This window comes from Uloborus diversus, chromosome 8, assembly GCF_026930045.1.
Source record: "Uloborus diversus isolate 005 chromosome 8, Udiv.v.3.1, whole genome shotgun sequence".
Classification (NCBI taxonomy): Eukaryota; Metazoa; Arthropoda; class Arachnida; order Araneae; family Uloboridae; genus Uloborus; species Uloborus diversus.
In genome coordinates, this window is record NC_072738.1 from 1,794,244 (window position 1) to 1,806,964 (window position 12,721).

At 34.8% G+C, this 12,721-nt stretch overlaps 1 protein-coding gene across 1 annotated transcript; it reads left to right on the plus strand.

Moving 5' to 3' along the window:
- The first annotated feature begins 1,304 nt into the window (after nucleotides 1-1,304).
- LOC129227866 (zinc finger protein 271-like) lies at nucleotides 1,305-2,186 on the plus strand. The gene has a single exon (XM_054862484.1). The coding sequence runs from the start codon at nucleotides 1,305-1,307 to the stop codon at nucleotides 2,184-2,186; it is 882 nt and encodes a 293-aa protein (XP_054718459.1).
- The last annotated feature ends 10,535 nt before the right edge of the window (nucleotides 2,187-12,721 follow it).

The following is a 12,721-nucleotide window of genomic DNA, read 5'->3' on the forward strand; positions in this document are numbered from 1 at the left end:
TTAGAATCTTACAAAAAGATACACAAGATCCACCCGCAACTAATCCACTTTTTATCATAAAGAGTTAGATTGGCTTACTCAGAGTTGCGTAAAACATTGAAATGTGTGTGTGTGTATACTGAGTTTGCTCGCAGTATTTGATGTAATTTACTGCATGCAGCGAGAAGGGATAGTGAATGTAAACAAAGCAATGTGACACTTGGCGAAACCGGTGTCTACTTGGCGCTGGGGTGATTGAAAAAAGGGCCAATTAGGTAAGCGAAATATTCATGAATAGAATCGCCAATGGCCAATCCAACAAATAATTTCTGGCAGTGGCAAATGTTGGTGTCTAATAGCAACTCTTTGTTTACTTCCACTAACATTTCTCCCTGGACGCACTATACGTGCGGTACAATAAATACCATTAAGAGAGTATTTTATATTGTAGTCAATGCAGTTAATAGGCGTATAAATGTAATTTGTGTGTACGTCTGTAATTAGATTTATTTTACTGTTTTTTTTTTTTTTTTGCTGTCAGATTTTTTTTTTTTAACATGATTTCAAATATTTTATTTTTTTTTGCGTATAAACTTTTTTTTCACTTGACTCTAATTATTTTCATTTCTTTTCAGCATTAACTTTGAATGCATTGTGTATGATTTGAACCAACATGATGTCAGAGGCTTTGAAATACTTGCTTTTAATGCACGCCTACATGTGTATTTTAAGCTGAGAAATGTTATCCAAGTAATTGTGTGAAATAGCTTTTTCAAGAGAGTACACTGTAGTAAGTCCAGACTGACTTTCATTATATCGCCGAAAAATCTCTCCAATTTTTGTAGCAGTCATCCTTCCTCAGGCAAACATGTATTAAGCCTGAAGTCATTGGGATTGAAAGAAAATCCTTATTAAGTTTGAACGTATAAATGTTATGTACAGTTGAGAGAAAATTTTCTGACATCTTAACAAACAGAAAAGAAAATACTAACGACGAACATCAGTTTTCTTGTTGATGCGTGTCTCATTTATAGTCTGTTGTTAATGAACCGAGATGGAACAGACGAAATGGGTAATTTTTAAAGTACACATTGCAGTTTTAGCCTACAGTGTTATTCTTTCTTTCCAGTTTTGTAAACAAAGACATTGCTAAGCAGAAAATCTATAGTAAAAAAGAGTCATAGTAAGTGAGAAGTAGAAGGCATGACCATTCTTATTTATGCTTGTGACTTCTGAAGAATTTCTCAAGCGTTTTAAGATTGAAGGAAGATTTGAGGACAAAGTCTTGTAGACCCGTTGTGAACGCACTTGCACACTTTTCACCAATGGAACACCGTTTGAAGATCCATGAAACTGGTAAACGACATGTGTGTGAACATTGCACAAGAGCATTTTCTAGTGCTTCCATCTTAAAAGCACATTTGAGAGTCCATTCTGGCGAAAAACCGTATGTGTGTGAACAGTGTTCAAAGAAATTTTTCTACGCTTCAAGTTTGAGAAAACATTTGAAAATTCATACTGGCGAGAAACCATTTGCATGCGAGCATTGCTCAAAGGCATTTTCAAACGCTTCAGATTTGAAAACTCATTGGAGAGTTCATACCGGCGAGAAACCGTATTCTTGTTATCTGTGTTCAAAGGCTTTTGCTAGTGCTGCACATTTTAAAGAACATTTGAGAATCCATACTGGCGAGAAACCATTTGCATGCGAGCATTGCCCAAAGGTATTTTCAAACGCTTCATGTTTCAAAGCTCATTCAAGGGTCCATACTGGCGAGAAACCATATGCCTGTAAGCATTGTCCAATCGCATATTCCAACATTTCGAGTTTAAGATCACATTTGAGGATCCACACCGGCGAGAAGCCATATGCTTGTGAGCATTGTTCAGAGAGCTTCACCCACGCCTCATATTTAAAAACACATTTGAAAGACCATTCCGGCAAAAATCGTTTTTCGTGTGACATTTGTTTAAGCACATTTTCTCAGTCTTCAAGCTTAAAGATTCATAAACGAATTCATACCGGCGAAAAGCCCTATTCGTGCGAATATTGTTTGAAAGCGTTTTTTACTTCTTCAGACTTGAAGAGACATGTTAAAATCCATACTCAAGAAAAACTGTTTTCATGTGACATTTGTTCAAAAACATTTTCTCAATCTTCACACTTAAAGAAACATAAGAAACTTCACACCAGCGAAAAACCCTAATCAAGTTAGGATGGTGGTTCCATATCAGGGAGAAACCATATGCTTATGATCACTGTTCAGAGAACTTCCCCACGCCTCATATTTAAAAACACATTTTAAAGACCATTCTGCCAAAAAACGTTTCGTGTGACATTTGTGCAAGCACATTTTTTCAGTCTTCAAGCTTAAAGGTTCATAAGACAATTCATACCGGCGAAAAGCCCTATTCGTGCTAATATTATTCGAAGGCATTTTAAACGGCTTCAGACTTGAAGAGACATGTTAATGTCCATACTGGCGGGAAAATATTTTCCTGTGACATTTGTTCAAAAACATTTTCTCTATATTCAAACTTAAAGAGACATAAGAAACTTCATACCAGCGAAAATCCATATTCAAGATTTAGTGTTCCTAAAGCATTGATATTGCTAAACGTTTTACGGCACTTCAAATTAAAATACATATTTGTTAACGCATCCTGACGAAAAACCGTATTAAAGCACGTATTGCTGGAGTACCTCCTTTCATTACCCTGCCTATTTGTGGAAACATAAGAGGCTTTATACTGCTGAAACATTATTTTTATGTAGATGTTGTTTAAATGTATTTTCTTAACTTGACTCTAAAAATACATTCCAGACTTTTTTGACGAAAATCCACATTTATGTCAGCAATATTTTATAGCATTTTTTACAACTTTCTGCCGTAAACCTATTTTGGATGCTGCATATTAACCTCCCATAATTTGAGAGGACGCTATGTGAGTCCCAGCTGGAATATTGGGTTCGAAGTAGTTGATCGATGGGCAGCAGAGTATGCGTTCCATTTACAGTAGCAGCAATGGCATGGAACGGTGTACATCGGAAGGGGCGTGCACAGAAGTTTTGGACGCCCGTTACAAGTGACTTTCACGGGCCTCCGCTACGTTTCTACATATATTCCATCCCTCATTTTGAAAATCTCGGTGCCCCCTTGACGCTCGGGCCCGGGCCAACAAGTGTTCCTTCTCCCCTCCCCCTGCAACGGAATGTATTGTGGAGGAGCATATTCACAATAGTGATTTTTCGATGAAAAATAATTTCATGTACAGTTCCAATTCGGTCAAAATGATCCAGTTCCAGGTACAAAAATTCATGTTTGGGTATCAAACTATAGAGCCCACAGGTATTGCCTAGGGAGGAAAAAAAAAGCTCCTGGCCTTCCTCAGACCGTTACTACGCTGAAAAATGAAGCTCACGTGAGAGCATCCATCCTGTGAATGTCCAATTGTTTTCAACATGAAGTTGCCCATCGGTTTTCTGATAGGAATGCACGAAAAACCCTAAATAGTTTTTGAAGCCAAGCAGGATCACGTCGGCCAAATTGGAACCAATCGCCACATTCTTGATGAGTAGTAATCGAAAAACCACCGTAGAGAATATACTCCTCAACAGCAATCGACGATCTTCACCTTACCATACCGTTTCAACTACGGTAAATGGCACATATACTGCTGTCCATCGATACCACTTTCACCACCACGTACCCACCACAACTCAACACTCTCTTCTCTCCACATACGGTAGGTTGATACGCCGCACCCTGTATAAGATCCCTTACTGGAACAAGAAAAAAAAAAAACTTTTTCACGTGATTAGAGTTGAAAGGTATTTTCTACTGCTCCAAATATAAAATACATTCGAAAATCCGATATAACGAAACGATAGTATCCGTGTGAATTTTGTTCCAGGAAAGTTTTTGATGCTCAAACAGCATGTGATAGACTCCATGCTGGCAGAAATCTTTGTTTTCATGTGAATCTTGTTCAAAGTTATTGTTTTAGTCAAGAAGATCAATTGGAAAAAAAAAGATAACACACTTATCACGGAGCATTATTTTAAGTCTAGTTTTGTTACCCAATTTGAATGCAAGCAATTGGTAATGTCCTCTACGTTTGAATGCTGGAACATCAAGCATATAGAGGATATTACTTTCACTTTCAACTTAAAGTGCATCAACATACTCTGAAAGAGTATTCCTCTATTACCAGTGGGTATTTAATGAGGTATTAAGGGTAAATAAGGTTCTCTTCTAAATTAACCGAACTAAAATTGTAATCAATTTTTTCTTTTTTAATATTTCTATTCTTCTTGACGACTTGCTAGAACCATATCTTTCATCAGCACGACATGTATTTACTCGTACTGCTGTGCTAAGTACGAAAGTCGTTACTGCACTTTTTCGAAAATAAAGTTACGGTTACCTGGTGGCTCTATGTCACCTATTTCTCCTAAATATAAATTTGTACATTGAAATATCAATGGGAAATATTAAAAGTTTTTTTTTTTCCCCTTTTTTGAAAAAGTTGCATCTGAACCAAATACATGGAGGTGCGAAACTTAAAGCAGCAATTTCTCATTTTGAACTTTGCTGCAGGTATGACTTTTGGGCTTAGCAGGACAGTGCATACATTTTCGTTTTGTTTTATAAGTCCTCAAAGCAGTATTTATTTTACTGGATGCTAATGGTTAGAGGAGTCAAGTTCTGGTCAACTTGTATGTCATCTGTTTCTTAAGAAAGAGGGGCTTTAAAAATGATAAACACTGCATGTGAGTCTAGCCTTGTGTATATATATATATATATATATATATATATATATATATATATATATATATATATATATATATATATATATATGTATGTATGTATAAAATTAAGCAATCAGAATTTCAAATATTAAACAAATTATGAATAATAAATGATGATAAAAAGGAAAAATGCAAACAGCTATTAAGTAGAGAGATTCAAGAAGAGATCTAGAAGAGAGTAGTAAGATTCTCTTCTAGTTCATAGTTAAAGTTTTGGTCTTTTGACCATAATTAATGAATCCTCCACGACTGATGAGCTCTGGATTCACTCTTTATCTATTCCTACTTAATTGCTGTTTGTATTTTTCCTTTTTATCATCATTTATTATTTATAATTTGTTTAATATTTGTAATTCTGATTGCTTAATTTTATATTTACTTGGCTTTTTAGTTTTGCTGCGTTGCGCATCTATGGGCTCTTGGTGTGGTCTTTTCAATATTTTTCACTTTTATTATTATATATATATATATATATATATATATATATATACACACATACATATATGTACATATATATATATATATATACACACACATACATATATGTACATATATATATAGAGAGAGAGAGAGAGAGAGAGAGAGAGAGAGATGAAACTTTGGATGAAAAACATTTTGCATTAAAGTAAACTTCTAAGTTTCACTAAGCAAACATAGATAAATTAACAAATGTTACCACTTTTTACGTAGAGAATGCTGCCAATTAAAATACCTTGATTAAAAGTATTTTTTACGATGTAATTTTCCTGTAAATAATCAACTGTTCTAATAAAACAATAAGAATGGGAATTACTGCCTTGTTTTTTTTAAGACTTCATTTTACCACACCTGATCCTGATTTTATTTTTAGCATTGCTGTTAATATTTGACATTAAAAAGTGCTAAATTTTGCCCGTGTACGGGAATGTTGAGCGTGTTTTTCAAAGATTTCCTTCAGGTCCGCAGTCTGAAATCATCAAATGTTATTTCTAATAGTGTCCCATATTACAAGATGCAATCAATGTTCTGTGAGAAGTTTCAAAAATCCAATTTCTCAATTTGGAAGAAGGGGTTAGGTGAAAATTGAAATTTGCTTAAGAGCAAATAATGAAATATTGTGCTGAGATGTCATGGCCGAGATGTAATTGAATACGGCTCAAGCCGTATGCTACAGTAGAATACCTTCATAACGCCGACCTATATAACGCAATTCTTTATAAACCGCACAACTTTTCCGAAGTAAACAATTGGTTTTTAAGTTTAAAAAATCCCTTTGTTTTGCCTTGCTAACATAAAAATTATTAGGAAAATTAAATTTTGAAACAGTTTTTCATGTTTCCAGTTTAATTCAAAGCTTTTAAATGAAAATCAATATTCACAGTAAAGAGAAAATATCAGATGGTTCTTGAAAATGCAGCTGTTATGCAAACTATGAAGTTGGCAGAAGTGCAGGATAATTCACTTTCTTTCAATTGTCAAGCATATTTATTTGTGAATGATTAGTTGTATAATTAGTGTTTTAATACTCATTGCAGATAGAACTAATTCTGAAGTGCTAATATATATATATTCTGAATATTAGTTTCAAAATTTGTGAAATGACCTATATAACGCCAAAACCTATATAATGAAAAAGCTGTGGTCCCAAGGTGTGCGTTATATCGGTCTTCTATTGTATTATTAATTTAATCATTTAGTTTTGTCCTACATCTCTCCCTCCCCTTTAAAAAAATATAAAAACTTTTTTTGAGCAATCATGATATGCTTGTTGCTCTCACTGGGCCATTTTAGCTGTCCGTCCTTTGATTTTATTTTTGCCCCCTTCTCCCTCTGTAGTCCCACTGTCGACCAACTCCCCGATGCTGCTCCGGTGGCGTTGATGTCCTTCCTATACACGCATGCCCTACACTGCCCATGCAAACATACGTGCAAGCACGCCTACACATACACACATACTCGTGATTGCGAAAAGTATAATCTCAATTCAAGATGTCAAACATTCTTTTTTTTTTTCATTTTCAATTCAAGATTTTGTGCTCCCAATCACTGCCCTTTCCATGAGAAAATTCCTTTTGTTTATCTGGAGTTCAACTTATAGTCGCGGAATATCTTCCCAAAATGTAAACCTACGTTAGTAATGTTCACTGTACTTCTACATTGCATTTTTTCTGAGGGTTGCTGCTTGAAAAAATGATTAAAAAACTTGAATCTGAATATTCGTAACTCCAACAAACTATAGGGGGCACTACAGCCACCTTCTAATGGTGGATGAGAAAGGTAAAACAAACGCATGCCGTAGCGTAGAAAATGCAAATAAGCCTAGTAATCTTTGTATGTTTTGATTTTTTTTGTTTAATTCTTTTAAAATTAATTTTTAAAGTCTTCTGGATATTCTGGCTCACGTAGAAAAAATGAGAATTCAAGAAGCATTACTAAACGTCAAAAATTAATGCAAATTACGTAGTTCTAAGCAGCCATTTCCACGATGTTGAATTCTATATTTATCAATTCTTGATGGAACTACATTTTCATTGTGGCCATTAGACTGAAAAGAATAACATTTAATACTAGATAATTTAATTATATAACATAACGATCAAAAATATTGATGGATTATTATCTAACATTAAATGTGTTTAAAAGACTACATCAGATTAGAACATTTTTCCATGTTCCTAATCATATCTTAATTATTAAGATCCATGCATATGTTGCACCTTTGGACGTGTCCTAAGGTACAATATGTTTGACTGTCCCGAGGTACAATCACCACGTGGCTTCTTAAGAAAACCAAAATAGTGGTCAATCTAGATGCACTATCATCAGTTTCAAATAACAAAAATATTTAAAGTACTTCTCTTTTATAATGAAATAAAATCCATTTGATTAGTTTTAGAAATACAAAGGCAGAAAATGAAATAAAAATAAAGAAAATATTTACTTTGAAGTCAAGAAATTTTCCTTCTCTCACAAAATCGTCAATTTTACTCATTTGATGCTGATTGTTACTATGGCACCATTTATTGGTGAAGGTTAGTATTAGGGATTACAAAAACATGACTGCTAACAAGACCGTATCGCCCCCCACCCCCCGAAGCCCAAAATGTTTTGCAATGTAAAATAGAAGAACGTTTTTTTCTTACTTTCTAATGTCAGAAAGGGAAAATAACAAAGTTTTATCTGAATTTTGTAGCTATTAAACGAGTAAACTATTTGAGGAAACGCAGAAAAAGCAATTCTAGTTCTCATTAGCTGTAAAGCACACTTGAAATTTAGACGCATTTTAAGATTTCCTGCTTTCTTTTCCAATTCAATTCAGGGCCAAGACAGGCCCCGGGTCAGTTTGGTAGGCGTGCCCTCCCCTCCCCCCCCAAAAAAAAACTATTATAAAACTTTCACGGAGGACTCTCCAAGGGCCGGGGGCCCCTAGTTTCCGATTCAAGACGTGCCAAATTCAGCTCCTTGATACATCCTGCGTAACAAATGCAAAAATCCTGATTCTTGCGTTTTTGTAGCGTATTTTTCAAGATAAATTTTTGTGACTGATATGTTTCATGTCTTGCCATTTATTTAATACCGAATTCAGTATTGTGGAAGTTCTTTTGTCAACGCTTGTTTTTATCTTATTTCTACTGCATACTGTTAATATCTTAAGCATGAGAAAAAAAATATAACACTTACTATGCCCTATTTTATTATCTGCTCCTTGTGATTGAAAAGCAAAATGTTTGTTTTGAGAAATATTTCATTACATTTGTTTTTAACTTAAACCAAATGTGTCTTACAGAGTTATAATCATTTTGTAAGACTGTGCAATCAACATCTGGAAAATGCAAATAAAGTGCTTTAAATAATTTCAACTGTTCTAGAGTCTTCGAAAATTATTTAAGTTTCTGAAATTCCTTGAAAAGTACTTCAATGTTGTCTCTTATCAAGAAAATAAAGTATGAACTTTCCGAATGGCTACATCATTTCTTCTAAACCATTTTGTGCGATTTTTACTATAAAGCATTTGATGCAATAGGGGGCAGAGGGATGATGGTTGAAATGATTAAAAACAAACTACCCTAAAATCCGATATGAGCAAGTAACGATGTGCTTCTCTTTTCTCCTCCCTCGTTTTTCCTATTTTTCGATTAATGTCAACAATTTGTCAAACAAGCAATTTTCATTTTGATTGATCGTCTTGATTTGCAAAAGAATGTATAACTTTTAAAAGGTTTTTGTTTTTCTATTTTTCTTCAGATTTTTGTAGGTTCAATTACCCCCATACAAGGCCTCAAAGTACTAATTTTTATAACAATTTTTTTTTAAATTTCCCGAGGGAGCCCCTGAAATAATGTATATTTTATGTCCCACTTAAATAGCCAGTCCACTACATCTTCACCACTACAAAGGTAAATAAGAAATAAGAAATTATGGTAAAAATAAAAACAGCGGGAGCATTCAAAAAACGGGACAAAAACATGACAGCTGTATCAGTTTTAAAGAAAAACTTACGAATAGGGGGGGGGGGGATGGTCTATGTGTGTTGGGGAATGTGCGAATTCGGGCCCCTCCCGAAAAAATTCCTGGATACGGCCTTGGCTGCTAAAAATAGATTCTCAAAAATTAGTAGTGTCCCAAGGCACCCTACTCCTTTTGGACATTTGAGCTATTCTTTAAGTCGAGATTCTTGATGAGACCGAATAATAAAACGTTTCTTTGATAAAGTTTCTGTGTTTTTTTTTTTTTCCTTTTATTCTCGGTGATGTCTGGATGTTTGATCCAGAAGCTTGAAGGTATCATGATTAAACAGCCATAATTCATTTAGAATCTTATAAAGAGGATACCCAATATCCATCCACTACAATCAACTTTTTATCACAACCATAAGAAGTAGATCGGCTGACGCTGAGTTTCGTAAAGCATTGAAATACGTGTGCGTGTATACCGAGTTTGCTCGCAGTACTTGCTGTAATTTAAGGCATGCAGCGAGAAGTGGTAGTGAATGTAAACAAAGTAATGTGCCACTTGGTGATACCAGTTTCTACTTGGCGTTGGGGTGATTGAAAAAAGCGCCAATCAGTTAAGCGAAATATTCATGAATAGAATCGCCAATCCAAACAAGTAATTTCTGAAAGTGGCATATGTTGATGCCAACTAGCAACTCTTCGTTTACTTCCATTAAAATTTCTCCCAGGATGCACTACACGTGCAGTACAACAAATCCCATTAAGGAATATTATATATTTCAGTGAGAGTTAATATAAATATGAATGAGAAATTTGTGTGTACGTCTGTAATTAGATTTATTTTACTTTTTTTTTAATTTGCTTTTTTTTTCACATGATTTCAAATATTTTGTTTTCTTTGCGCATAAACTTATTTGTCACTTGACTCTAATTATTTTCATTTCTTTTCAGCATTAACTTTGAAAGTATTGTGTTTGATTTGAACCAGCATGATGCCAGACGCTTTGAAATACTTGCTTTTACTGCAGGCCTACATATGTATTTTAAGTTGAGAATTGTTATCCAAGTAATTGTGTGAAGAAGCTTATTCAAGAGTGTACACTGTAGTAAGTCTAGACTGACTTCTCGTTATATCGCCGATGAATGTCTCAAATTTTTGTAGTAGTCATTCTCCCTCAAGCGATCATCTATGGATCTTAATGTCATTGGGAAAGAAAAAAAATCCTTATTTAGTATGAACGTGTAAATGTTAAACAGAGTTGAGAGAAAATTTTCTGATAACAAACAGAAAACAGAATTATAATGACCAACATCAGTTTTCTTGTTTAACGCGTGTCTCACTTAGTTCCTTGTTAATGAACCGAGGTGAAGTAGACGAAATAGATAAATTTTAAATAACTCGTTTCATCTGTAGCATACAGTGTTATTCTTTCTTTACGGTTTATGTAAACAAAGACATTGCCAGGCAGGAAAACCATAATAAAAAAGACGCTGTCAGAAGTAGACGAAGTTCATGTTTAACACCACAATTCTCATTTTATCTAAAGCATTGCACCGTACTTTGTGTAATCATCAGTACCATGAACTACGTTTTTTTTTTCCCCCATTTTGTTTGGACGGCAGTGTGCATAATAAAGCAACTGAACGTTGTACGAGGGATTTGAACTTCGCTTTAAACTTGGCTTCTGGATTTAAATTTATGTCATAAAAAAGAGAAGCTAGTAAAACAATGTCATGTTTTTATTTTTCAAATACCGTTTTGAAGTTTAATTAATGAACTGCAGTTGGAAAAGCCGTCCTTTTTAAGTGGTTACTGTATCAATTCTTATACCAGCAAGCATGAAAATTCTTACTTATGCGTGTGGCTTCTCAAGAATTTCTCAAGCGTTTAAAAATTGAAGGAAGATTTGAGGACAAAGTCTTGTGAACCCGTTGTGAACGCACTCGCAGACTTTTCACCTATGGAACACCGTTCGGAGGTCCATGAAGTTGATAAGCGACATGTGTGTGAACATTGCACAAGGGCATTTTCTAAACCTTACAACTTAAAAACGCATTTGAGAGTCCATTCTGGCGAAAACCCGTATGTCTGTGAACAGTGTTCAAGGAAATATTTCCACGCTTCAAGTTTGAAAAGCCATTTGAAAATTCATTCTGGCGTGAAACCATTTGCATGCGAGCATTGCTCAAAGGCATTTTCAGAAGCTTCACATTTGAAAGCTCATTGGAGAGTCCATACAGGCGAGAAACCGTATTCTTGTGATCTGTGTTCAAAGGCTTTTCCTCAAGCTTCAGATTTAAAGACACATCAGAGAGTTCATACTGGAGAAAAGCCATATGTCTGTGAATATTGTTCAATATCATTTTCCAGAGATTCGGGTTTAAGAACACATTTGAGGATCCACACCGGCGAGAGACCGTACTCTTGTGATCTGTGTTCAAAGGCTTTTGCTGACCCTGCACATTTTAAAAGACATTTGAGAATCCATACTGGCGAGAAACCATTTGCATGTGAGCACTGCTCAAAAACGTTTTCAAACTGTTATGATTTAAAACCTCATTCAAGGGTCCATACTGGCGAGAAACCGTACGCCTGTGAACATTGTCCAATCGCATATTCCAACCTTTCGAGTTTGAGAACACATTTGAGGATCCACACCGGCGAGAAACCATATGCTTGTAAGCACTGTTCAGAGAGCTTCACCCACGCCTCATATTTAAAAACACATTTGAAAGACCATTCTGACAAAAATCGTTTTTCGTGTGACATTTGTTCAAGCACATTTTCTCGTTCTTCAAGCTTAAAGATTCATAAAAGAATTCATACCGGCGAGAAGCCCTATTCGTGCGAATATTGTTTGAAGGCATTTTTTACGGCTTCAGATTTGAAGAGACATGTTAATGTCCATACGCACGAAAAACTGTTTTCATGTGACATTTGTTCAAAAACATTTTCTCAATCTTCACACTTAAAGAAACATAAGGAACTTCACACCAGCGAAAAAATCTAATCAAGTTAGGATTGAGGGTCCATATGGACGAGAAACCATATTGTGAGCATTGCTCAAAGAGCTTTACCCACGCTTCACATTTAAAAACACATTTAAAAGACCATTCTGGCAAAAAACGATTTTTGTATGACATTTATGTTCGAACATTTTCTCATTTTTAACCGACGAAAAAACGGAGGAGGTTCTCAATTCGACACGTATATTTTTTTTTTTTTTTAATGTATGACCACGCATAACTTTTTACAGAACAGTCTGATTTTGATAACTCTTTTTTTATTGGACAGGGTATACCCCGAAGGTGGTCCCATAAAAATTTTGAAAAAAAATTCCTACCCTAAGGGTGGGAAAAGGGGGTTGATTTGTTGTTCACTCACAGATTTTTAATGTATGACCACACATAACTTTTTACAAAATAGTTCGATTTTGATAATTCTTTTTTTATTGGAAAGGTTATACCCTGAAGTTGGTCTCATAAAAATTTGGAG

Coding starts and splice junctions, on each gene's coding strand:
- LOC129227866 (XM_054862484.1), top strand. CDS start 1,305: ATGGAACACCGTTTGAAGATCCATGAAACTGGTAAACGACATGTGTGT.